Source organism: Lutra lutra, chromosome 12 (genome assembly GCF_902655055.1).
Source record: "Lutra lutra chromosome 12, mLutLut1.2, whole genome shotgun sequence".
NCBI classification, from domain to species: Eukaryota; Metazoa; Chordata; class Mammalia; order Carnivora; family Mustelidae; genus Lutra; species Lutra lutra.
In genome coordinates this window covers 71,005,161-71,032,522 of record NC_062289.1, presented here as the reverse complement: position 1 = coordinate 71,032,522, position 27,362 = coordinate 71,005,161, and the positions used below count along the sequence as shown (strand labels likewise).

Below are 27,362 nucleotides of genomic sequence, written 5' to 3'. Positions count from 1 at the left end.
ATAGTTATTTTTAGTACAGAATGAAGGAAAATAAACGTGGAAGTATGCTTTTATGTACATCAGAGCTGAGAGGGATAAGATGTTCTAAGAAACCATTGTTGTCTCGGGTTATGAGATAGTGTCTTTAGATTTGTGTGGCTGGGGGGCAGGGCAAGGATATTAAGTGTGTGCATTTGAAAAATTAACATGTAAACCTTCAAAATGTATGGGGAGTCAGTGCATTTCCCCATCTAGTTTATGCCATGTTAATGCAGCCCTAATTTTCAGAATGTGCTTCTGCTGGTATATTTAATACAAATAGAACAAGTCTTCCCAGTGGATTAAAAAAATGGTGTTCTCCGATGGAGCCACTCACACCATGTTACTTCACTTTTCAGAGTAATAGGTACTGCCATAGTGCTTCTTAAATTGGGCTCTTTTCTTATTTACCTTGGGGGACCGGTGATTGTTCAGGAAAATGAATGCAGTTAAGGGTATTGTGTTGGGCCTGAAAGAGAAACAAAGCAGAAGTCTGTATTTCAGAGGTGACAGCTGACCTGTCTTCATTTCATCTTGGCTGACATGGCCCCATTACCAGGGCCTTTCAGCAAGCTACAGGCGTGTTTTTCCATCTTTCAGGTGTCTAGGAGAACAGCAGGCAGCTGTGCATGGTGCCAAGAGCTCCTCCCAGCCAGCTGAGAGCAGCAACGTTGCCATGACTCCCACCTACGTGGACAGCCCACGAAAGGTAAAGGGGGCCACTCCAGCAGGGAGCTGCCTCGTGCTCTCAGGGACCCGAATTGGAGAGGAAAATGAAGAGTGGTTCGAATCCAGGGATGAACGTGCTGAGGATTTGGATGAATTCTACCGTGAACGCTCTTAAGCATTTCCATTTCTATAGAAACCGTTTCTGCTCGAAGTTGTGCGGAAGTTAGCTGCTAGATAAATGCAGATATAACACAGTCAGGCTAAACTATATTGGTCAGGTCCCAAGATCTGGCTTGAGCTGTGAAATTGGCCATCTGGTTTTCCTTCAGCTACGTCTTTGGCTCTCCCAGACAGGAGGTAGAAAGCTAGTGGGGTAGCTCCTATGAGAGCTCACTCTTTGATAAAGAAATTCCTATCTGTTTGCTTAAACTCCTGAGAAATATAGTCAAATGGAGGCATCCTGTGGGGGAAAAGATCAAAATGTGGGGCCTTGGGCCTCTCATATAGAATAGCAAGTATAAAACTCCATAGGTCAGGCTTTTTGTATCCTTTAAGACCGATACACTTGGTTCTGTCTACTCATTCAGGGAAATTCAGAATGTGAGATCATCTGGTATGGGAGTCAAGGTGAGCTGACTATGTATGCATTGTCTTATCTAGTCTCTATCACTAGAAGATGAAGGAGATTCAATAGATGTATTTTATTTTTCAAAACTGTGGCCAGCTTGCATACTTGTAAGTCTGTATATGTATTTGTATTTTTAAATTTCGCTTCCATATCTTAAAAATGTTCTAGTCAGTTAACTATTTTTTCAAAACATGATTTAAGGGATGCCTGGGTGGCTCAATTGGTTGAGCGGCTGCCTTAGGCTCAGGTCATGATCCCAGCATCCTGGGATCGAGTCCCACATCGGGCTCCTTGCTCGGCAGGGAACCTGCTTCTCCCTCTGCCTCTGCCTGCCTCTCGGCCTACTTGTGATCTCTCTCTCTCTCTGACAAATAAATAAATAAAATCTTTAAAAAAAAACAAAACAAAACATGATTTAAAAAAAAATACATAATATTTCATCATATAGATAGACCTTCATTTATAACTTACTTTTTTGTTAAAAATGTAGATGGTTTCTGATTTTTAAAAAGAATTTTAGTAATTATTCCTTAAATTTTTACAGTTATTCTGCACTGTATCACAATTATAAATAATACTGCAAACAGCACCCTTGCGCATAATTATTTGACCACATCTCTTTATTTCTTTGGGATAAATATATCCTGTGAGGATGGAGGGATTAAAATCTGAGAAAGAGTATCAGCTGAGATTATAGGCAGCTTATATATTCTCTAGACCAGAGGTTGTCAAATCTAAATAAATATTTTAGGCTTTGTGAGCCAAGAGGCAAGATCAAGGGTATTATGTAGGCATTTTTTTTTAAATGTAGGTACTTCTATATTCATTTAAAATTTTAAAAACCACCCTTAGCTCAGAGACTATAATAAACCAGTAGCCAGATCTGCAGGCTGTAGTTTGCTCACCCAGCTCTAGGAAGTGGCTTTACGTACAGTCCTAAGGATATGCAGTCTCTGCATAAGGAATGATCTGTCAGTCTAGAAAGAATCTTTTCAGCATTAGCAGCAATCTCAGCAGCATTACCCCATCTGCTTCTCTATGTTCTAGCAGAGAAGGGACACGGATGAAACAATGAGATTGCATAAGTGCCCTGCGTGCTGCCCACTGGCTGTTACCCATACTTATTGCCATCTTTGAGGATTAGAACTAGTCCCTGGGAAAGGCCTGAGAAGTAGAGAACTTACAGAACCACAACCAGTTAGGTTAAAATGCACCAATGGCCAAATATTAGATTGCTGTTCAGAACATTCTTCTCATTTTCCAAATGAATGCTAAAAATCCACATGGATGTCATTTGTGGCCGATGTAGATCCCCAAGCAATCAAAGGGAAGCGAAGGTGTTATGAGATGGTCAAAGGGAAGACCTCTGGGTGACATACTCAGAAATGCCAACAGTGTCTCCAGTCAGCATCCTGTGTTAGGAAGCGGAGAGTGGTCCCTGAACTTGCATCTCCACAGCCACACAGTCCTATGATTTATTACTTGACTTCAAAGTGGTTGATGGGGAAATGGCAGCAGTATTGATGAAATGGACCCTTACATAGTTCAGTGATTCTACTTTGAGAATTGGAGAAAAGTTGTAAGAAAGCAAACCTTCAGATTTATCAAGTGCCGTTTCTGAATTTCAGTGATAATGTGTAAAAAGTAAAAGTATTTGGAAGGGACAAGAGGACACTTATTGATTTTAAGAAAGATGGAAGGAGGGGTCTTTGGGAAAGTCATTTTTGTTTCAAATACATGGAATCCTGTACCCCGCAAGGCTAGGGTTCAGCAGGGAAGGCAGCTTGAGAGCTCTCCCACCTCCAGTCTCCCATCCTATGAGTGCTTATGTTTCTGACACTGTATATTTCAGCTTCTTGGTTATTTTGTTATACAACCAGTGGAGGAGAAGGTATTGCTGCTTCTGGATCCCAACTTTGCCTGCACTGAATCCTTTTCTCCCATCTGGCTGCCATGTTTATTAACTGAAGACCTCAAACCTCTGTATCTCCCCAACAGAGCTGCTGGTCACCCAGCCAGGTGGGAGGCCAGGAAGTGACCCCTACAGGCTTTCCCCCACCTCCTCACCAAGCAGCTCTGTGGCCTTTTCCTCTCCCTTGACATAGGTCTGAAGAAAGTTCCGAGCTATGTGGGAGGATGCAACACCCAAGCAAGGCTCTGATGAGACCTCAGGGAGCTTGGACACACCTTCTGTCCCTGTGTTTGCTCCCACACAGATGGGACATTCTGCCTGGGAAGGTGTGCGTTCCTGCTAATGCTTTGCATTTGGATATAGTCTTTCTGGGTGGATCGCTCCCGCCCCCCCCTTCTCTCTCTCTCTTTTTGTTTCCTCTCCATTCCCCTCATGTGCCCTTGTTTCTCTCCTTCCCTCCTCGTTTTTATTTTTATTTTTTTCTTTCATACCCCTCTCCTTCCCCTGATGGTTCACCACGGGTCCACATTTCGTCCCTTCGCTCCCTTGCATTTGCTGCTGCCGCCGCTGCTTCCTCCTCCTCTGACTTCAGGACGGGGCCTTCTTTATGGAGTTTGTCCGCAGCCCGCGCACAGCATCGTCTGCCTTCTATCCACAGGTCAGTCAAACTCTGAGGGCTCTGCAGCCCGTGCATGCCTGTCCCATCAGCTGAAGGCTTCTGCTCAGCTCTGAACAGATAGACTTGGGCTGAAATTGAATTTGAAGAGCAGCTGAAATTGAATTTGGCCTCAGAGGTGTGCACTCCCTTCTGTCGGGTTGGTGGCGACAAAAGGGAATACAAATGATGAATGCAGGAAAGCAGAGGAACCGTCAGCATCCATGCTCGTGTTTCCCGAGTCTGCCTCTCTCTGCCACGTAGTTGCCACCAATTCTCTGCCACATCAGCAGCATCTTCCCTTTCAGGTGTTTTGTCCATCTAATAGAAGCAATGTGAAATATGCTTTCTTAAGAACTGAGCACTTACTTTTTTCCTCCTAATGCAACCTGAGAAATTCATAGCAGTGTGGCAGGAAGTGGTCAAAACCAGCAAACATTTATTAATAGGGCATATGCTTCATCATAGGTTTAACGATGGGTGACACTGGGCAGCTCGCCTCGCCTCTGGACTTCCCTTAACTAAATGAGTCCAAATAAAGGGTTTGGACCAGACCTCCATAGGCCTTCCAAGACTAAACAGTCTTTAGTTGCTCTGTGCCAAACACGTAGTATTCTCTCATCTCATTTTCACTACCTAACCTGTGAGTTAATTTATCGTAAGTTGATAACATGGAGAAATTGAAGGACAAAGAAGTTGTGCTTTACACAGTACAGGGTTGAGCTGGGATTTAAATCCAGGACCAACAGGCTTGACTCGTGACCCCTGCTACTGTTCTGACAGGACCTCGGGGAAGGGAAACCGGACTCTATACTCTTTTTCAAGGCCCCTAAGTATACGAAATTGACTTAGTTACAGAGATTTGAAAGAATTGAGAGGGTTTAGGGATGCCTGGGTGGCTCAGTCGGCTAAGCATCTACCTTCTGCTCTGGTCATGATCCCAGGGTCCTGGGATCGAGTCCCACATCGGGCTCCCTGCTCACCGGGGAGCCTGCTTCTCCCTCTGCCTCTCTGCCTGGCATTCCCCCTGCTTGTGCGTTCTTTCTCTCTCTCTCTCTTTGGCAAATAAATAAAATCTTAAAAAAAATAATTGACAGGGCTTATGCAGAGAGAGAGGTGGACTAAGGAGGACAGGACTTTGGAGGTTCAAAGGCAAAGGTTAAGGGATCCCTATTTGGTGATATTCAGAAAGCCAATATTGATTTAGTCCTCACTCTGCCAGCTACTGTGCAAAGGGTTTTGCACACGCAGTCTTCACAACAGTCTGTGAGGTGTTGGTGTTATCACCCCATTTTCTAGATAAAGATACTGAGACTTAATACATTACCTGGTCAAAGGCACACAAGTCATGAGTGGCTGAGCCCCTGTACCATTTAGCACTCTGACCTGGAGGGAAAGGGGGTAATGAGCATTGGAGTCTTCCCTTTCTTAAGAGGTCAGATGATGCTGTGCCTGTCTCTGCAGGTCTTCAGAGGTCTGCGCTTGCCTCTTCCCAGTGAGTTGTGTCACCCTGGGCAAATCCCGATGGGGATCTCTGAGTTCTAATCAAGAATCTCTGATCTCTGAGTGTGGGAGGCATGCTGCATTTTTGGTTTAAATCAAACTCAGGGTGGACTTATTAACCTTTTACTTTCTAACAAGAGACTCTGTTGTGAAAAGTTTTGGACTTGGATTAGAATTTAACATAAGAAAAATCAGCTGAGCCAGAAGGGAATTATTTATAAGTCCCATAACAATGTAGCAGTCCACACAGCTTCACTTGGCGGATTTCCAGGTGAAACAAAAATGGACAAGTTCCCACAGTTGGAAATCATGTATAAAAATGAGCTGTTGGGAGAGGCACGCGAATAAAGTTTGTATTACTGACCAAGTGTGTTGTTAAGCTTACACATAAATCAAAAGATTGTCTCTGCTCATATATAGTAAGGGATCCTCTATACTGACACAAAATGAGATTGTGCTCAGTTTGTTTTTGTTTGGTTTATTTATTATTGTTGTGTTAAAATATACGTAACATGGAATTTGCTGTGTTTGTTTTCTACCATGATGTGTGGAGAGTGGAGAGGGGCACTGGAGTCAGAGGGCTCCTTTCAGATTTCGTCTTCAGCACTGTACCGGAGAGCTGCTTTAGGCATGTGAATTAACCTCCTGAGCCTCAGTTTCCTCGTTTGAATAAAAATATCTTCCTTGTAGGGTAGTTTTGAGGATTATAAAGAATATGCATTTTTCAACAGACTTCAAGGGAATGAAATCCCATAAAGCATTTTTCTGTTCACTGAGCAGTTAACAGGTCAAGGACAACTAGATAACTAGAAGAGCCCTACATATTTGGAAACTAGGTAACGCCCTTCTAATAATGCCTGAGGCAGGGACAATATCGCAGGCTGCATGGGATGTAGCTGGCTACTGGCTGGGATTAGCATAGGATTCCTACCATGCCAGGTTTCTGTGTTCATTTCGGACAGCTGCTTATTAGAGCCTATTTGCCATTCCAGCAGCCTCTGCTCTCCACCCCAATTCCCAGACCAGGAACTGCAAAGAATGGGTCATGAGCTCCTTAAGAGAATGGTGCTACATGTTAAAAGACTGTCACTCCCTACTGAGCACCTGGGTGACTCGGTTGGACATCTGCCTTCAGCTCAGGTTGTGATCCTGGGGTCTGGGGATCGAGCCCTGCATCGGGCTCTCTGCCCAGTGGGGAGCCTGCTTCTCCCTCTCCCTCTGCTTGCCACACTCTCTTTCTCTCTCAAATAAATAGATTTTTTTAAAAAATCTTAAAAAAAATAAAATAAAAACAGTGTGTAGGCTCTGGCATCAGACTGGTTGTGAGCCTTTTGGCAGCTGCACTAACCTCCCTGAACCTCAGGTGTCTCATCTGTAGAATGGGACTAATCATGTTTTCTTTGTAGGCTTGCTCTGAAAGGGAACTGAGATGAAGCTTCTGTGTGGTTAGTTTGGACCCTGGCACGTAGTACATTCCCCCATACGTGTATTGTGTGTGGGAGAGGGGAGGGAGGACAGGGGCTGAGGGTACCAGATAGTGACCCAGCTTGATCGGGCCATCAGCTGTTTTCCATGAGTGTGTGTGTGTGTGCGTGCATAAAAATGCACTGGCCCTGGGTGACATCTCCTGCGCCTTTTATCTCTGAAATTCGGGATGACCCTGTAGGACCTCGCAATGTAAGTCCTCCAGCTCTGAGTTGCCAGGATGTTGCCTGTGATTTTTGCCCTTCACAACAGCTTTCTACCGACAAAGGGGTTCTTTCTGGCCAAGGGGGTAGGAGGGCATTACCCAGATTCTGACTCTGCTCAGGGAAGAAGGTGCCTATAAAATTAAAACAGACAGCAATGTGCAGAGGGTTCCAGGTAACAGGGCTGTGCACCAGCCTTGGAAACGAGTTTTTTGCCACCAATTCATCATTCTAATGATAATGAACATGTCACTCTATCTGATAACCGGAACAGAGCTACACAGTGCTTTCTGTGCCCTGCTCTCTGGAAATCGATTTTCATCATCACAAACTGACACAAGCATTTGGAAAGCATGAGAAGCCCTTGGTAATGAAATTTTCCTCAGAATTCAGCCGGTATCTTTAGTCTGTGGTTTGGAGCTGGAGGGAATATCATGGTCAAGGGGACAAGCTCCTGCCACCTGAGGCCTGAACTGCTGGTAGGCTTTCTTCCCTCCCGCATCTTCTGACCCCCAGCCAGTTACTCTCAAAGCAGGCATCTGTCGCAGGGGCTCACCCCAGCAAGGACTCACCTCCTTTTCTTCTTCATTTCTATCACCAGTCCTCCACCCCCAGTCCCTGTGACCATTTCTCACGCTGGTCCTGAAGGAGCTTCCAGTGTGGTCTCCTTGCTTCCATCCTGGCTCTTGGCAGTCTGTTTCCCAGCCCAGGGTTTTGCTGTAATGGAACACTATAGACTAGGGGCTTAAGGGGTGCATTGGCTTCTTCAAGTTTTGGAGGCTGAAAAGTCCAAGATCAAGGTGCCAACACATTCGCTTCCTGGTGAGGGTTTCTTTCTGGGTTGCAGATGGCCGCCTTCTCTTATGTCTTCAGGTGGCAGATAAAGAGAGCTGTTGTCTCTCCTCTTTTTACAAAGACATTAATCCCATCATGACTTTACCCTCATGGCCTCATCTAAACCTAATCAGTTCCCAAAGGCCCCACCCCCAAATATAATCACATAGGGTTTAGGGCTTCAACATGTGAATTTTGGGGGGACATATTCAGTCCTTAACATGTGGCTTTTTTTCCTTAAGGATAAAGGCCAAAATCCTTATGATGGCCTGGAAGGGCCTGCATGATCAAGGCTCTCCCTCCCTTTCCAGCCTCATCATGTCATCCTCTTCGACTCCAATGACAAGAGCCTTTCTCCACACTGCTGTAGGCACTAGGTTTCCACCCACAGTGCCTTGGCATGCACTGTTCCCTCTGTGCCTGGTTAACTCCTAGCCATCTAATCAAATCCTACATCTTAAAGATTCATACAGCTCCCGTGCCCGTCCTTTCCGCTCTTCTCCTGGTTCCACTTCTGTGTTTGTATGGCTGGGATTTGATTAGTGCCCAACTTCATGAGACTGTAGGCCTGTAAGCTCCCATAGGGCAGCTGCCATGTCTGTGTTGCTCACCATTGATTCTTCAACACCCTGCCTGGCATTTGGGAGGAGCTCAGTAAGTACTGCCTGAGATACACTAATGGGGGAGATAGACACGAAAATGTTTATTTGAACAATGGAACAACAACAACAACAAAAAAACCCTTTTCTGTGGATAAATTAATTTCTTTTCTGTGGAACCATTTTGGCTTAAGTATGCGGGGGATTGGAAAAGGCTCCTAGTCCCCAGCGGGTATGCCCTGTGATGGCCCCAGAGATGCTCCCATAGGCCCCTAGGCTGTTGCAGAGTGCACTTTGAAGCCACAGCTGTTAGGGCCCCAGTTTTTGGCATGCTTGTGGGAGCCCAGGGAAGTCAGAGTCAGTGACCAAAAGTGGACTTTTTACCCTTTGATCTGTTTTCTCTCTTTGGAGACAAGAGTGAACAAAAGGCTCATGTCCCTGGGGGGTTAGTTCCACCCTCCCTCCAGAGGACCTCGGGGTCATATTAATCAACCGTTGCCCTCACCTAAACTCTTCACCATCAGTCAGGCTCTTATCAGAAATCTCTGTGCAAGGCTTTTGCCATGAGCACAGTTTTACCTGCAGGACATTCCTTTCATTCCCAGCTCCTGAAAACATGTTCAGCCTTGCTGTGCATTTTTAACTCTTGAAGTGGTTGCAAATACTTAAAAATCAGGAAATTTCATACAGATACACAGGTTTCTGTCTTCTATTATAAAATAACCGAGATGTGGGTCCTGGTTTCCTTCCCAGCAGTGTGGCCTTTCCTTTTTTTTTTTTTTTTTTTTTTTTTGGTAATAGCCAGCTGTGCCAATATATATCAATAGTCCCTATACATATTTTCATTTGCTACCTTTGCTGTAGAACAGTGTTGTCCACTAGAACTTTCTGTCATGATGGAAGTGTTCTGTATCCGTGCTGTCCAACACAGATGGTTAGTCACACATGGCTAGTGAGCATTTGACAAGAGGCTGGTGCAACTGAGGAACTGAATTTTACATTTTATTTTAATTTATATTTGAATAGCCACAAATAGCTAGTAGTCACTGTATTGCATGGAACAGGTCTAAACATTTAAAATGTTACCATTGAAGTACTTATGGATACTCTAGAATGTCACATTTTTCCCTACCCTTGTTTACTTTTTCCTCATTTTTTTCTATCCTTGTTCACTGGATTTTCTCATATATTTATTTGATCTTACTGTATGTCTATTTATTGATAACCTCTTCCTTTTTCTTTTTTTTTTTTTTTTTAGAGTGGTGCTGAGATATGAAAATATAAATAACCATTCAGAGTCAGGGGCTAGGATGGACGTATGAAAGAGGGAGGCTGTACCTGTGGAGAAAATGTAGTTCAGTTGAGATCAGAAATCCCGAGCTCCTCCTAGGCATAGGGCTGTCCTAACATGGGCATTCCTTGTCTATTGTCTGTTTTTCCTTCCCACACCCAGATGGCAAGCTCCATGAGGGCAGGGGGGCAGAGGTTTGATTTGGAAGGATATTCCAGGGGCACCTGGGTGGTTGGGTGGTTGCCTTTGGCTCAGGTCATGATCCCAGAGTCCTGGAATCAAGCCCCACACTGGGCTCACTGCTGAGCAGGAAGCCTGCTTCTCCCTCACCCTCGCCCCCTGCTTGTGTTCCGTCTCTTGCTGTGTCTCTCTCTCTCTCTGTCAAATAAATAAAAAAAAATAAAAGATATTCCATCCTTCCCTGATATTATAAACCTTGGGAAACCTGGCTATGGAGCTGAGAGTTATTCCCAAGCTCTCTGAATATGAGATTCTGTCATGGGTCCTTTTATGATGCCTCTAAATGCCCTAAAGGAGCCAGGTGAGGGGAAACCAGGAACGCCACTTAGCCCACTTTGTCTTCAGAAAAGACAAAGCAGTATGTTCTGTCTGCCACCCTCGAGGTACAGTTAGAGAGCTGGGCTGGCAGATGTGGCAGCTTCCTGGTGACTAATGGTCTTCCAGCATCAGAAAGTGGGGCTGTGACAGGCACACGAGTTGGAGGTTCCTTGGGGGTGCCTGTTGTGGATGGTGCGAACCTCTAGGTCATCCCTGATGGAGCTTCATCCCTCATCTTCTCCCACGGCTTCAGGTGTATGGGAAGGGGAATGGGACTGGGGATTGGTGTTGTTGATGAGGGTTGGTTTGTTTAATTAACTAAATACCAGACTTTATTTGGGTTTCACCAGCTTTTCTGTTAATGTCCTTTTTCTGTTCCAGGCTCCAGTCCAGGGGCACCAAGTTGCATTTAGTTTTAGTGTCTCTCCAGTGTCCTCTGATTTGTGACAGTTTCTCAGTCTTTCCTTGTTTTTGTTTTTTTAACAATGTGGAGAGTCTTGAGGAGCCCTGGCTAGATACCCTGTAGAATGCTTCTGAATCTGGGCTGGCTTGATGTTTTTCTTCTGGTGGAGTTATGGATTCTTGACAAGAATAGCTCAGTGGTGAAGTATGCTTCTCCTCACGTCATACTAGGGGGTCCATGGGATCCACACAACATCATTGGTTACAGGAGCCTTCATCACTTGGTGTTGTAGTATTTGTCAGCGATCTCCATTATGAAGTTACTGTTTTTCCCTTCCTATACTCTGTTCTTGAAGCAAGTCCCTAATAGTAGCTTACTCAAAAGAGGATGGAGAGATTCACCTGCAGCTCCTGGAGGTGGGGGTGTCTATGCAGTTTACGTGGAACCCCTCTGTAAGGAGGATTTGGAATAAGGTTCTTAAAATGGAGTTGTCTCTGGGGTGCCTGGCTGGCTCAGTTGGGAGAGCATGTGACTCTTGATCTCCAGGTTGTGAGTTTGAGACCCACTTTGGGTGCAGGGACTACTTTAAAAGTAAAAAAATAATAAAATATATATATATTTTTTTTAATAAATGGAGTTGCATCCAACACCAAGCACCTCCCACCACTTGCCTTTTCTAGGCCTCTGTGCAAATTCTGCCCTTCTGTCCGTCCAACTTTCCTTGTCTTTCTGCTCATTCCAGAAAGGTCCTTCAGGTGGGTTACGGCAATAAATGCAATCTCCAGGATAAAATGTGACTAAATGAGGAAATGTAGGAAAAGAAAAACTTAAGATAGGATATCATCTGAGGTCTTATAAATTATCTAGAGTTTAATGCTAAATTCAGCTCTGAACTATCTGGGAGCCAAAGAAAAGTGGGAAACATCTATTCTAGGATTCAGAGTGGTCATAAGGTAAAGGCAAACCATTTGCCCAGGAGAAGCATAATCTTTCATGGTATTAAGTTCTAAGCAGTCTCCTGAAAGATGGACATTATACGATATAGTGCAAGGGGTCAGGAAACTATGGGGCAAATCTGACCCACATCTGCTTTTGTAAATAATTCTTACTGGAACAAAGCCACACCCATTCATTTACATTATTGGGCTGCTTCTGTCCTTCTTACTGAATTGAGTAGTTTCAACAGGGCCCTATAGCCCACAAAATCTAAAATAATTACTCTCTGCTCCTTTACAAGAAATGTTTGCCAATTTCTGATTCAGAGGGCCTGCTAAAATAAAGCAATAGGAATCATGTAAATTTCCGGCAGTTTAGGCTGGTGAGGCAACTCTCAGGTGCTGTAGATGAGAGTTAACCCCGCTATAGGTGTCTGGAAGGTAGGACCTAAGAGCTGGGTCTAGCCCCCGTCAATTAGCTTCTTCTCTTTTAATTTTTTTAAAAATTTTATTTCTTTGAGAGAAAGAGAGCACATGAGAGGGGAGAAGTCAGAGGGAGAAACAGACTCCCTGCTGAGCAGGGAGCCGGATGTGGGACTTGATCCCAGAACTCTAGGATCATGACCTGAGCCTAAGGCAGTTGCTTAACCAACTGAGCCACCCAGGTGCCCTTCTCATTTAATTTTATGGTCTAGTACCTGTTTCTAAGTCTTGCTGGTTAGAGGCAGATGGTGATTGGTAATTGCAAGCTGCTTCTTGCTGCATTTCTCTGTGTATTTATGGAGCTAGCAAAGTCTGTGCAGTCTTTTTTGGAAATCATTGAGCCTGATGTAGGAGAATGGTTCTTTAAGAACTGGTGGCTACTTTGTTTCCCAGGGTGCATTTGGTTGTATCTGGAGGTATTTTTAATTGTCACAGCTGAAAATGGAGGGGTTGGGGGCTGGTGTTACCAGCATCTAGTAGGTGAAGGCAGGGTTGCTGCTCAACATCTTACAAGGTACAGGACAGTCCACCCAAAGACTCATCTGGCTTTTAGTGGCAATGGTGCCAAGGTTGGGACACCTCATTTTAGAAGGAGTGATTTACAACATCCAACAAAATGTTTGATAATAGAAGGCTCCATTCTGAACTACTTAAGAAACCTATATAAGAGGGACTAGGAGTCAGATTTTTCCTGAAGTGCTCTGGAAGTGCTGTTCTCTCCAGGTATCTGCTGTGGGGTACAGGACAGCCCTTCTAGGTGAACAGGTCATAGTCCTGTGCTCTTAAGATGTTTAAAGGGAATGAGACCAATAAAATATTGCATGAAGCAAAAATTGGCAGCTGCCAGGAGGGGGTTATAGAGATCCAAAGTAGAGAATGAAAGAGATGGTTTTCCTTTGGGAGCTGGGGTGAGAGTGAGTCAGAAGACATTTTACTGAGGGAGCAGCATTTGAAATAGCCCTTAAGATGATGGGTTTTTAGCTTACGGTTGTAGGGAAGGGCACCTCGAGTCGGCGGAGCACACAGACAGGATTAAACACACGGGGTCTGATTTGGCTGGAAATGTGTATGTGGGTGATTAGCCGGCTGTGCAGGGCCATCACCAACCAGGGCTGTTTGTGCTGGACCCACAGGGCTCTGCAAGTTTGGTAGCTCATAGGGAGATCTGAAAGATTTCAGAGTCATGAAGCGATGGGATTAGAACTGGTTTTTTTTTAGGAGGATAAAAATGGAGGTGGCTGGCAGGTAGGGTCTTCAGGGACGAGAGGCTGCAGTTGGTGGAGTCAGGTGGGAGACTGTTACAGCCTCTCCTGGGAGAACAGGCATGATGTGGAAATACACGTGAATCGGCTGAGGCGAGGCTGCAGAACTAGGCCTCTCTTTAGAGGTGAAGCTAGAGAAGGAAGGGAGCTACCAGATGCCCCTGAGGATTGAGCCTGGACACTTAGAAGGTTGATGTCCTGCTGACAGACACAGGAAAGGAAGGTTGGGGTAGCAAAGGGTAAGCCATGGTGAGGGAGGGTGTTTGCTAGGATATTCACCTGTTTGTCTCTAATTGTATTCTCTCTCTCCCACTTCTCAGTCTCACAGGAGTGCTGCCTTTCTTACTATTTCTGTGGAGATTTTTTTTTTAGTGTAAATATGTGACTTGAGTCAGGTGCTGGAGCCATTTTTTTTGGTTCTGGGGATTTACTGTGAATGGCGATTTCCTATCAGCCGTGGTGTGGGGTGCAGGAATTCCCATGGCTCTGATAGAAGGCAGCCCACATAAGACTGGGCTGGGCTCCTTTAGCTCTTCACCAGGAACCACTGAGGGTTACGAAGGAGAGAGGAATGGGGAGGATCACATATATAAATAGCCTTAAAGAATTTCATTGTTTTGTTCATTTTCAAATCTCCTTTAGGTGTCTGTGGACCAGACAGCTACCCCAGTGCTGGACAGCACCAGTTTGGGGGTAAGCACAAGCCAGTCTGTGGACAGAGGCAACAGCCAGGCCTTTGGGAACTCCCAGAACTCAGGGGAACAGAGCTTCCCCTCTGCAAACTCCAGTGACAGCAGGTGAGACTCAGAATGTCCAAACTAATGCACTGGGGAGGTACTGGGGAGGGTCTGGCCTCAGAGGCTGTGGAGGCTGAGAGTCCAGAGTCCCAGGTCCACTATCTGACTCAGCTGTGAGTTCTACCTGGAAACCTGGGGCACTCAGGTCTTAGCGGCACCTCTTTGATGGGGCTGAGGATCTGTGTCCTGCCTTTCTTCCTGGATAGCTGACAGGTGCCTACAGAGACACAGGGAAGTATCAGGCATTGTGTAGGAGTGGGCTTTGGGAAGGGATCCTGGACCCAGTCTATCCTGTTGAGTGTGGCACACCTGGTGCCTGATTATGGACAATCAGTATCTGCAGCTTGAAGAAATGAACAGCAGATGAGTGGCTGGTTGTGCCCCAACCATGGCTGTCCTTTTCCTATTCCTGAGTATCTGAGGAAAAAAGAAGCTGCTTTGGACCTCATTTACTTGAGAAAGTTAGCCCCAGATTTTATTACGATTTGTCACATCTGAAAAACAACTTTTTGATTTCCTTCCCAGCAGTGTTAGCCTTCTAATATTCTGCCCAGTCTGTTCTGGTTGCCTCACTGTCCTGCGACCTGAGCAGTCCTTGGTGCAATGGTTTCAGATGTGACTTTTGCATGCCTTTATCCGAGAGCAAAAGGGCCCCTGTGGCAGCTCACCTGGCTGGCCCCTGCCAGCGGCCACCCACTTTCCTTTCTGTCCCGTGGTCTGCCAGTTTTCCCTGGCTCTGGTACAGGGCACCTCACTCACTCTGACCAGGAGGGCTGAGGATCACTTCAGAGGCAGCAGGCAGCCTGGACTTCTTTAGTCTCTTTTGTCCCTCCAGGCCCATATCCCCATCAAGCCTGGCTGATTTTTCGGCTCTGGACGTGGAGGAGAGTGGAGGGAGTGAATTTCTCTGCTTCCTCATTAAGTGGCAGGTTTTGTTCTGCTTTTGGAAGAAAAGAGGAACTGGGGATTCTTGGGCTGGAGATGAGAAGACCAGAAGTGACACAAATCAGGACCAATGATGAAAATGACAAAGAACAGGTCCCATTTTGTGATGAAGAACTGACTAGCAGTTGGTACTGCCCCTGGGAAATGGGCTGCATAGAGGAGCTAAGTTCTCTGCCATCGAAGATGTTCCTGCAGGCGGGACAGCCTCTTGTTTGGACTCTTGTAGTGGGGACTCAGGACTTAGAAGGAAGTTCACTTCATGGGGGAGTGGGTGGTGTCTTCACAGGCTTTTTTTAACCTGCGATTCTGAAATGCTCCACGGAGTCCTGGTCCCTCCAAATAGGAAGAGGCGGCTGAGACTGAGGAAAGGGAGAGGTTTTATGGACTTGAGGAGCTTCTGGAATAAGCTCCAGGTTTGGTATGGTGGGCGGCTAGGAGTGTCCCCCACCCAGTTATCTGGGCTCAGCTGTCAAGTATTGCACATGTTTAAAGCCAGACCACTGAGGAAGAACTAAGGTGATAGGTGGTAGAAAGTTCTGGGCTTTGGAAACAGGCAGACCTGGATTCAAACCCGGACCCTGATACCTCCCAGCTCTTTAACCTTTACCTGTTCCTTTAACCTCTCTGAGTTTCCAGTTGACATTATTGTTATTATGTTCAGTATTGTTCACCATTTGAGACTTTGTAGGTATCACCCCTACACTTGGTATTTTACACACATTAGCCTCATGACACCCCCAAAAGATAAGGAATAGTATCACCCCCATCTTCAGATGAGGGAACTAGAGTCCCTCTAGCTGGTAAGCGATGATACTGGAATTCTCTCTCTCCTGCTCTTACCAGTTTACCTAGCGTTCTCTGGTGAGATTAAATGGTGGGGAAGGCCTTGGGGGTAAAACCAGAGCTGTCCAGGGAGATCTCTCAGAAGTGGCTGAGGTGTTAATTAAAAGGGGAGATGCTTATTAAGGGAAGCAACTTTGGACACAAAACCACTTTGATTCTTTTTTTTTTTTTTTTATCTTAACATGTACGCTTTTGAAGTAGGAAACCCCCCATGAGATATCCCTAGGATATAGTGACCAGCATTCGCTTGAATGCCTTCAGTATCACTGTCATCCTTGGCCTCCAGCTCTGTAAGAATGGTTCCTGAAGGTCATGCTCTTGACCGCACCTGTATCCCCATGCTTTGCTGACTGGACATTCTGTTTACAGCTCTCAGCAGCTGGCAGCAAGCTCCTTAACTTCATCCTCCACCCTGACGGAGATCCTGGAAGCCATGAAACACCCCTCGTAAGTGGTTTGTTATGTGTATGAGTGCAAGGGTAGGAAGATTTCAGAGCCCTGAGACACAGTGATGCTCGGGCAGTGTGATCTGGTGGATTCAGCTGGCTGTATTGCTCACCAGCTGTGAGACCCTGGATAAATTACTTGACCTCTCTGAGCCTATGTTACCTTGTTTGTAAAATGGGATACTTGTGGTTAAGTTGCAGGCTTAGTGTAAGGATTAAGTGAAATAATTATGTAAATTACCTAGTACAATGCTTGACAGCTATAGGTAATTCTCTTAAGTGTCAGATTCCTCTTCCTTCATATTCTCCTTTTCCCCCTATAACACCTCCTTTTGTCCTATCTTGCAGATTTCTGTGGGTTTAGGAATAGTGAGAGAAATTATTCTGTGAGGAGCCTTACTTCAGAAATTAAATGCTCTAGTGGGAGTCCCTTCCTTTCACCTTCTCTTTTGCTTGTTGCCACCATGCACACATACCCTGCTCCCTGCCTGCTATGTTGAAATTCAGGACGGGAGTCCAGCTGCTCTCAGAACAGAAGGGCCTCTCACCGTGCTGCTTCATCAGCGCAGAGGTGGTACATTGGCTGGTGAACAACGTGGAGGGCGTCCAGACACAGGCGATGGCCATCGATATCATGCAGGTGAGATAGCACGGGCGGGGCCCACAGGACTGTCTGCTCAGGCCCCTGGGAAACCAGAGCTGGTCTCTGAAGCAGCTGTCCTTTCTAGTAATGGGATCTGTGGGTTGCGGTAAGGCTCTGCTTTTAGTAAATATAAGGCCTGTCTGCAGTCAATGAACGTGCAGGTCTTGATTTGAAAGACACTATACCTTGACTTAAAAATCCAGCAGAATTTATCATCTGAACTGAAGTGTTGTGGATGGAGTCTGCACTCTTGAACATTGGAGGAGTCTGTGAAAGATTCCCAGGGAATGCCTTCTCTCTGACCTCCAGCCCCCATTTTGCCTGGGCCACCTCCTGCTTATTCAGGATCCAGGTCTCTGCCTCAGGGACCTTCTGGTGCCCTGGTCTTACTGTGTCAGAGCACTTAGCACAACAGAAGGAAGATGCTGCCTATCTCATTTCATTGTCTCCCACCTTGACTGGGCTCCTTGAGGGCTGAGCTATCTCTTGTCTTCCCATTTCCAAATCACCATGCTGTTTGGCACACAGTAGGCATCCAGCAAACACTTGCTGAATTTAATGACACTGTTTAGAACTGGAATCACACAGGAGAGGAAAAGAGCAGGGAAGGTCAGGTTGGCTGATGGGGTTCATGCTGTCCTGTCCACACAGAGGCCCCCACTGGAAACAGTCCGAGCTAACTTGTCATCCCTGAAACATAAAATCAGTAGCTGATTTGAATAAGCATGCAATCTTCATTTCCCTCTTCGAGGGTCTCATTAGGCAGTTTTACATGACCTTTACCCATCCCTAAGAATCAGATTTTCCTTTTTACATGGTAGAATGCTTCTACAGCCCTTAAAATGAATGAGCATGAAGGATGCATTTAACAACATGGACAATGTCTGAAGCATGATGTTGAGTGAAAATCCAATATGCAAACTGATAATTGTATCATGCCGTTCATTTAAAATTTACAGTCTCACAAAAACACCTCATATTCTCTATCAGTCCTTGTGCATATAATAAAATTATTAAAAACATGCATGAGAATAATGTTACACTAGCCATTTATTTCTGGGGAGAGAGGAAGAGGAATGAGACATGGGAGGGTCCACAGAATATTTTGTTTTGTCTTCTAATCTGAAGTCAGGGGCGCCTGGGTGGCTCAGTGGGTTAAGCCGCTGCCTTCGGCTCAGGTCATGATCTCAGAGTCCTGGGATCGAGCCCCGCATGGGGCTCTCTGCTCGGCAGGGAGCCTGCTTCCTCCTCTCTCTCTGCCTGCCTCTCTGCCTACTTGTGATCTCTCTGTCAAATAAATAAATAAAATCTTAAAAAAAAAAAAAAAAAAGATCTGAAGTCAGTATAGCAAAATGTTAAGTTTGTTGAAGCTGGGTAGGGGTATACCTGGATCTTCTTTATACTTTCCTGTATGTTTGAAGTAATTGATGATACTATAATAAGCCTTTGAATTGTGTAATATAATTTACATCAGGTGCAGCATTTATCCTAGAGCAATCATCATGGCTGATGGGGGGGTGAAGAGTAGGGTCTCCTCAATGTTCCGGTCACTTCCTTGACTCCAGGGAACTGAGGGCTGCACCTCAAGATGTCCTTCCACAGTAATTTCAGAGTTTCAATGTCTCTCCTTCTAGAAAATGCTGGAAGAGCAGCTCATCACACATGCATCTGGTGAAGTCTGGCGGACCTTCATCTATGGCTTCTATTTCTACAAGATAGTCGTGGACAAAGAACCTGACCGAGGTCAGAGATAAGGCGAATGCTCTTGCCCACGGGGGCAAGTATTTTTCCTGGTGGCTTGCTTTGTCAAATGATGGTGGTTCTTGAGTTCCTTGTGTGACTTTGTATTCTAAGTAGACAGATCTGTCAACTTCCCAAGCATTTGTACTTAATTTAAGCATAACCAGAGTGACGAGTATTTCCTAAAGCTCTGGTATGTTCTTGGTCAGAACAGTGTGGATGGAAGATAAACCTACAAGAGGCCAAGGGATCTTGGTGTGAGGAAATTCCCATTAGCCATTTTTTGGTTACTAATTTGAGTTATAGTGCTCCCTCTCCCGCCCCTATCCAGTGCAGATGGTTCTGAGTATAGACAGGGTCTGATCTGTAACTTATAGCACTTTTTACTTGCTAGACTCCCATTTCTTACCCTAGAAAGATTATCAAATCCTAGCAAGTTTTCTAAGATACATTTTAACTTTTTTCTTTTAATGAGAAAACATAATTCCAAGAGGGACCCATTCCAGCAAGGTCAGAGGTAGCTCATGTCGTGCTCAAGGCACCCAGGATTCAGAGCCATGGCTCTAGTCCACCCAGAATCCACCTTGGCTGGAGATGACTGCCATCCTGAAGACAACCGGCTTCTCAGCCTCTGGGTTTTGGGAATCAGATGAAGCGGCGAGCACCCTCACTGTGCTCTTTTATCCAAGAACATGTTGGAAGTGGATCTGTGCAGGGTTTTTCCTGGTACCCAATTGCATGTCCACGGCCACCCCTCCCCTTAAATTCTCACTTGGACTAATACCAATTTTACCTTCAAGTGGGGGGAAAAAAACAAAGCTGGTTACTGTTACCTGCTCTGAAATTAGTGGTATGAAACTGAGGGAAGGAAAATCTTTTTTAATTGAAGAAAAGTTCACGCAACATAAAACGAACCATTCTGATGGGAACACTTCTCTGGCGTTTAGTACATTCCTGGTGTTGTGCAAACCCACCACCTCTGTCTAGGGTTCAGATCGTTTTCTGGACCTGAAATGAACCCTTGTGTCCAGGGACAGTCACTGCCAAACTCCTCCCCCCCCTCCCCCAGGGGGATCTGCCTCCTGTCTCTAGGGAGTGGCCTATTTTGGATATTTCATTCAAGTGGCACCCTATAACATGTGGCCTATTGTGTATGGTTTCCCTCACTTAGCATCGTGTTTTCAAGGTTCAGCCCTGCATCGGTATGAAAATGAGCATTTATACTGAGGGCACTTTCTCTCCCCTTTGCTTTTCCCAGTGGCCATGCAGCAACCCACCACCTGGCACACAACGGCAGTGGAGGACTTTGCCAGCTTCCAGCGCAAGTGGTTTGAGGTGGCCTTTGTAGCCGAAGAGCTCTTGCACTCCGAGATTCCTGCTTTTCTCTTGCCCTGGCTGCCTAGCCGGCCAGCCTCCTATGCAAGCAGGCACAGCTCCTTCAGCCGCAGCTTCGGAGGGCGGAGCCAGGCAGCTGCACTTTTAGGTAGGTGCTCAGCTCAGATGGGGCCTGGGGATGATGCCGGGAGCTGAGGGAGAAGGGCAGTCAGCCAAGGGGACAATGCCACATGGACCAGGATTAGAGCCACTGTGCCTGTCATACTGGTAGTCTGTCCACAAGGTGGACTCTTGTACTAGCTCCCACTGACCTGAGGGGGTCAAGATCGTTATTATCCCAACAAAGAAACAGTGTCCAAGAACTCTCAAATCAGGGCACAGTGCTAAACCTGCATAAACAGGAGAGAATAGACAGCGGGGCCACTTTTCCTGAGAAGCAGCCAGACTACAGGGATTGTGAGCTGCTGCTCACTCCTGGTTTAGGACCTGCCAGAAGCCTTCCCAGGACCTTAGTGTCTTAGGATGTCTGAAGAGGAAGGAATCTCAGAGGTTATCCATTCCAGACACTGAGGCTGAGCATGATGAATCTTTCTTCCAGCTTTCTTCCCCAGATGTTTTCACCATATCAAGGGATGTAAACTAGGAGTCTTCCCTCCTTTCCTTGGTTCCTGCAGCTCCAGGGTAGGGGTGCACATCCACATATTGAATGGTGGTGACCTCTGTTAGGAGATGGGACCTCTGGTCTCAAGGACTGGACTGATGGGTTGGGCTGTAAACGTCTTTAGGCAATGCATGCTCTAGGCAAGCAGTCACAGGATTTACCTCAATGGCAGGTTGGAGAGATCCTAAAAACCCCCTGGAAAGAAGGGAGGAAATGTAACAGAGATCAAACTCCAGAGAAATTCCACCTTCTGCTTAGTTTGCTTGGAAATGCCCAGCTCATTAGAATTCTTACCTAGCTGGTAGAATGGAAATGCTAAGAGTCATGACAGTTTCCAGATCGTCAGATTCACTTGGTTCCAGATGTAGCTTTGAACCTTGCCTTATACCTTCACCCCAGCATGCCCAGCACTGTGTGTGAGAATTGAGGGGGGGGGGCATGGAGAAGACAAAACTATGAAGAGAGTGGCTTCCTTTCCCCCAGTAGTCACGACTTACCCGCTTCCTTGTATTGCATTTTTAACTCTGTCCCTCTTTGAAGTCTTTTGGGAAAAAAAAAGGCCATCTACTCCCTACCTACTAGTTACCAGTAGCACACCACCCCCTCTCCCCTGCCCCCCACACCACCACCCAGTGAGACAAAATATCTCCTGACATTCTCCAATGTCCCCACTTACTCCTGGGTCAGAGTTACTGCTTTGGGAACTGTCCCCCTTGCATCATCATTCTGGTTCTGGAGGCTATCTTGACAATTTCTGCATGCACATCCTCATTAACAAAGTCTCCTCCTTCAGCAGGCTGGTGGAACCCTCTCCTGTCTGCCATAGTCCTAAGCTTAAAGTGAGATTCAGATTATTTCATTTTAGCTTTGGTTCTTAGTTACTTCAGAAAAATTGCACATAAAGAGAAGCAACGTATGGAAAAATAAGTCATCTGCCCAAAACAAAGGGAGAGAGAGTAAGGGGGAAGAGAGGATTTAGGTCTTCATCAGGTGGTTTATTAAGCAGGTGTCCTTCACTTGGGGTTTGCATGTGGGCGTTAGGGTGTTGGCATTGATTCTGAAACCAGAAGGAATTTCACATGTTTGCCTGTTTTCTTGAAGCTGTTCTTTCATTAGTTTTCCAGTGGCTCGCAGGATTATAGTAGAATTTCACTCATCCGCTTCTTTTCCTGTTAACCCCCACTACCCACAGGAAATGTGTTTCTTACCACTGCTAATTCTATCCAGCAACACCCCTCAGACCTCTGTGTTAGGATAGGAGCTACTTCTTCCCAGCCTTTTTTTTTTTTTTCCAGGTTAGAATGTAGACATTTACTTAAGTGAGAAAGATGAGTTCTCTTTGAATTGGACTGTCCTCAGTGTTGGTTTTTTCCCCTCAGGAAAAAAAAAATTAACCTGGTTTATAGGGGGAAGAAGAGGTGTGTATCATTTATGATGTGCTCCCCTTTCTGTTTTTTTTGGCATGTTCCTTTTTAAACCTTTCAGATTCTCAGTTGGAAATCTGCTTTTCTTAGCAGAAAGATGTTCTGATATTCCTGATGGGTGCCACAGTCCTGTCTGCCCTGGCCCATGGTGACTCCCACTTCTCCCCTCGTGTTGTCATTTGTCACCTACTGTGAAACTACAAGGGCATCTGAGACCCGGGGAGAAGCAGCACTGTATCCCTTAAGCCCACTCACACACCCTTGACTTCTCAGTTTTTTCTTTTCTTTTCTTTTCTTTTTTTTTTAAAGATTTTATTTATTTATTTGACAGACAGAGATCACAAGTAGGCAGAGAGACAGGCAGAGAGGGAGAGAGGCGGAAGCAGGCTCACCGCTGAGCAGAGAGCCCAATGTGGGGCTTGATCCCAGGACCCTGAGATCACGACCCGAGCTGAAGGCAGAGGCTTTAATCCCCTGAGCCACCCAGGCGCCCCTCAGTTTTTTCTTGATAACCCCACTGGGTCTCAGGGTCAGAAGAGGCTGCCACACACCTCGGTCCAAACCCTGATGCGTGAATGTTTTCCATCCCACTCCCTAATAAGTGGGGAGCCAGCTACTCCTTGAAAACTACCCCTAACACGGCACTCACTCATGCAACTGACTACTTTTTCCATTTTGGGGCAGCTCTGGGTGTGACTATTGATCTCTGGTGCCCTACCTGAGACTGCAGTCTCTTCTCTAGTCGCACTGATCCCCTCCCAGGATATTGTCAGCCCCCTTGCTGTGACCTGGGTAAAGGACCCTCAGCCTGTTCCTCCTCTGGGTTTGCCCCTATTTACTGCAACTCAGTGTAGCTCACTGTCCCAAGGTGAGTAAGTTTGTTCTTATGGAGCTAAGGAGTGATTCAGAGAACTCGCTGGAAGCTGCAGCACAGCTGGGGCCTAAACCTTTGTCAGCATTGTTAGCCTGCTGGCCATGTCCATACTGTCGAATCTCACCCCTGAAGTAGTGAAAGCTAGTGGTATCTTGAGCCTGTAACCACTTGGCTGAACAGGACACTTCCTTGGGCTTCCTCGGACTAGCCCGTTCTGAACTGAATATGCCAGATGGGAGAGAGGAGATGTGTGAGGTTCTCCGCTGGTGTTTACTGAGTGCCCTTTCTTTTGTGACCCTGGCTTTTCCCCCGGGGAGGACTACCCCATCCAAGACCAGAGAGCAAAGCTTTATTCCTTTGATTGGGGCTATTAAGTAAAAGGCTACTGTGGTTGGGCCATGAATCAGGAACACAAGGCAGAGACAGAAACTAGTTCTGATGAGACTTCTAGCATTGGAGCCACCATGTTCTTTACTCTCAAGCGTCCCAGGTGGCTGAGCAGTGTCCATGAGTCATGGAAAGGCCTCATATTGAGCATTGGTGAGCTTATAGCTTAAATGGGGGAGGAAGGAATAACAGGAGAGTTTCAAGTGGGGTGGCTAAAGGAGAATGAAAGAGGGGGTTAGTCTGCAACCTCCTGGCAGCCATGTTTTCCTTGATCCTCAACCCTCCTCCAGGAAGCAGCTGGGTGGATACCACCTCAGTTTGCAAATGAGGAACTAAACCATTAGAGCTGAAGCCCTGTCCTCAGAGGCACCTGGCTGAATGGCGGAGCATAGACCTTCCAACTCCAGAGGAAGAACATTTTCCATTTTGCACATTCTGGCTATGTGAGCATGATAAGCTATATACCCAGCAGCTGAATATCAGTCCACCCCGGGGCCATTCAGCATCCTGGCTGTAGCTCCACTGCTGCTCAGCAGGAGCTGATTAAAATTGCTGATTCAAGAGCTGTTTTATCCTTGTCGGTGGTAAAAGCCACTCAGGGATTCTACCTGCAAAACCCAGAACTAAGCTGATGGCTTCAGATAAAGGGATATCTTTGGAATCATGGGGCTGAAGAGAATGAGGAGCTGATAATAGTTTGTAGAAACCCTACGTCTGGCACTGCCCAGTCAGGCAGAGCAGAGCCCTGATCTTTCCATTACTTCTGAGCCTCCTTCAGGCCTTCAGTCTGGTCAAGAACTTGATTGATCCATCCTTAAAACATCCCTATCTCGGGTTGAACAGGATTTCTGAGAAAGAATTCCAGATAGGATGAGCTAGTTTGATACCAGCCTAGAATCTGAGCAACATGCAGTTGATGGAACAGGGTGTTGAAATTCATCATGAGGTTTCCTTTCTTGAGAAAAGATTCTAGAACTATTGTCTTCCTGGGCCGAAACCAGAAAAACGAGACTTCCTCCTCCTCACTGTGGTCTGGGCTGTCTGTCCCATGGTGTCCCTTTGTGGGTCACTGGAGGGGGAAGATCTGGGGTTCAGCCTGGCTGAGGTTCTGACTCTGATCTTGGTCAAGGGATTTCTCCTTCATGGGGTGCTGTTTCCTCATCTGCAAATGAAGGAGTTGGAGCCAATGGGGGGAGGCAAACTATGGCTTAACTGGCCAAATCTGGACTACCATCTGTTTGTTTGTTTGTTGTATAATAAACTTTATTTTTAGAGCACTTTTAGGTTCACAGCAAAGTTGAGTGGCAAGTGCGCAGAGTTTTGATATACTCCCTGCCCGAGCACACGCGCAGCCTCCCCCACTATCTATGCCTTGCACCAGAGTGGGGCGTTTATCATCGGTGAACCTACATTAACAAGGATCACCCCGGGCCTCTGGTTTACATGCGAGTTCACTCTTGGTGTTGTATATTTTGAGTTCTGATGTACGTGTAAGGATGTGTATCCACCATGATAGTATCATAAAGAATAGTTTCACTGCCCTAAAAATCTTTCTGGTTTTGTAAATAAAGTTTTACTGGAACACCGCCTGGCCTATTCATTTACGTGTCTCTGGCTGCTAGTGCACTGCAATGGCAGGGTTGAGTGGCTGAAACAGAGACCACAGAGCCTATAAAACCCAACATATTACCAGGCCCTATGTAGGAAAAGTTGACTGACCCCTGAACTAGAAGATTTTCAGGAAGCTTCTAGAATCTGTGATTTTCTAGTAGGTGATTCTGCAGATATGTATCTGGATGCCTAGCTGTTTGTTCTTCCACTTCATCGCACTCTTTCTTCTCCCTCTCTCTCTCTCTTGGGGCCCCTCCAATGTGCTGATGTAGCTGCCACTGTCCCAGAGCAGAGGACGGTGACCCTGGACGTGGACGTGAACAACCGCACAGACCGGCTGGAGTGGTGCAGCTGTTACTATCATGGCAACTTCTCCCTGAATGCGGCCTTTGAGATCAAGCTCCACTGGATGGCAGTGACTGCCGCGGTCCTCTTCGAGATGGTGAGCCTCCTTGTGTTGTGGTCAGGGCCTTGGCTCATGTTACCGAGGGGTACAGTGGATGCTTGGTAGAGATTTGTGTCACTTTTTTTTTTCCCTTTTGTTCAGCTCCAATTACTTTTCACCTGGACTGTTTGGAATATCCTTGTAAAAAATTTAAACACAATAAAAAATCGAGACAGTCAACAAGGAACTAGGTCAGGGTTTCTCAGCCTTGGCACTCTTGACACCTAGAGACGGATAATTCTCTGTTGAGTGGGGCTGTTCTGTGCATCGTAGGATGTTAGGCAATATCTAGGACCTCTACCCTAAATGCCAGGAACATGCCTGCCTTGTGACAACCAAAAATATCTCCAGATAATGCTGCATTTCCCCAGGGAGGAGGAGTATTGCCCTCAATTGAGAATCCCTGGTCTCGAGTGAAAAGTAAATCCTTCCCCCACCCTTACCCCATTCCCAGGGACTTCCATCTAAAAGCAACCACCCAGAGGTGGGTGAGGGTAGGGCTAAATGGGTGTTATGTAGTAAGGAAGTCACTTATGTTGAGCACTGGGTGTTATATGTAAGTGATGAATCACTAAATTCTACTCCGGAAACCAATATTACACTATATGTTAACGAACTAGAATTTTAAATGAAAATTTGAAGAAAAAAATACAGGCAACCCCCTGTTGCACCTGGCTGGCTCACTCAGTAGATTGATCTCAGGGTTGTGGGTTTGAGCCCCACATTGGGTATAGAGATTACTTAAAACAACAACAACAACAAAAAACTTAAAAAACATTTTTTTAATGAATAAATAAAAACAGCCACCCCACCACTTTGTTGAGTGTACTTCCAGAGATAGTATATGCACATACAAAGCCTTGTTACTTTTTTTTTTTTTTAACAGCTATGGTAGCTTGGAATACTGTAGTTCACACTTGAACAACAGGGGTATTAGGGATGCTGACTCTGTGCAGTCAAAAATTCAAGTAAAGCTTTTGACTTCCCCAAAACTTAACTACTAATAGGGTACTGTTAACCTACAGCCTTAAAGGTAACATAAACTGTTGATTAACATGTTTTGTATGTTATATGTATTATATACTGTATTCTTACAATAAAGTAAGCTAGGAAGAAGAAAATGTTATTAAGGAGATCATAAGGAAGAGACAATGCATTTACAGTCCTCTGTTTATAAAAAAAAAAACATATGTAAGTGGACCTATGCAAACCTGTGTTGTTCAAGTGCCAACTGTATTTGCAATGTGTTTTTTGTCCTACTACTATTACTATTACTATTTTTGTCCTGTTACTATATCCTCAGTATCGGTATAAGTAAGTCTGCCTCATTGTGTTTCAAACAATGTGCTTCATTGTTTTTAAGCGCTACAGAATATTCTGTTATTTGTTTGTATCATTGTTTACTTAACCAGCCCCCTAACGGTGACCATCACTGCCTTTAACTCTAGCTCTCAACAGGGGTCGGGTTGGGGGAGAGAGTGTGATTTTGTCCCCGTAGGAGCATTTGGTAACATTTGGAAACATTTTTACTTGGCACTAATGGTAGAAGAGTGCCACTGGTGTCTAGTGGGATAGACACCAGGGATACTGCGCATCACTCTATAACACCTCACACAGGACAGCCTCAACGACAAAGAATTAACCAGCCAAAGTTGAGTGCCAAAGCTGAGAAGCTGTCTTCTAATTGGTCTTCTGTCTTTCGTCCTTCTAGTTGGCCTGGCCGGTCTGTCTAATAGGGTCACTCACTGCTTGCACTGAGAGGCCAGCCTGGCC

At 45.7% G+C, this 27,362-nt stretch overlaps 1 protein-coding gene and 1 long non-coding RNA gene across 12 annotated transcripts in view; one reads left to right on the top strand and one right to left on the bottom strand.

The window, feature by feature from the left end:
* DEPDC5 (DEP domain containing 5, GATOR1 subcomplex subunit) overlaps nt 1–27,362 on the top strand; it is a 141,604-nt gene that overhangs the window by 104,403 nt on the left and 9,839 nt on the right. For 6 of the 11 annotated variants that reach the window (XM_047697297.1, XM_047697302.1, XM_047697301.1 and 3 more), the window contains 8 exons: nt 619–727; nt 3,820–3,885; nt 14,081–14,235; nt 16,393–16,470; nt 16,977–17,109; nt 18,747–18,855; nt 20,111–20,335; nt 25,417–25,586. In XM_047697297.1, the coding sequence (XP_047553253.1) occupies nt 619–727; nt 3,820–3,885; nt 14,081–14,235; nt 16,393–16,470; nt 16,977–17,109; nt 18,747–18,855; nt 20,111–20,335; nt 25,417–25,586 (1,045 nt within the window). Of the gene's footprint in view, nt 1–618; nt 728–3,819; nt 3,886–14,080; nt 14,236–16,392; nt 16,471–16,976; nt 17,110–18,746; nt 18,856–20,110; nt 20,336–25,416; nt 25,587–27,362 lie in introns of those variants that run through there. The other 5 variants (XM_047697303.1, XM_047697300.1, XM_047697299.1 and 2 more) reach the window with 3 other exon arrangements.
* On the bottom strand, nt 20,244–21,678 carry LOC125082099 (uncharacterized). Its single transcript, XR_007121890.1, has 3 exons — nt 21,525–21,678; nt 21,143–21,258; nt 20,244–21,043 (listed from the first exon to the last, which is right to left on the bottom strand). It is a non-coding gene; the product is annotated as an uncharacterized LOC125082099 (long non-coding RNA).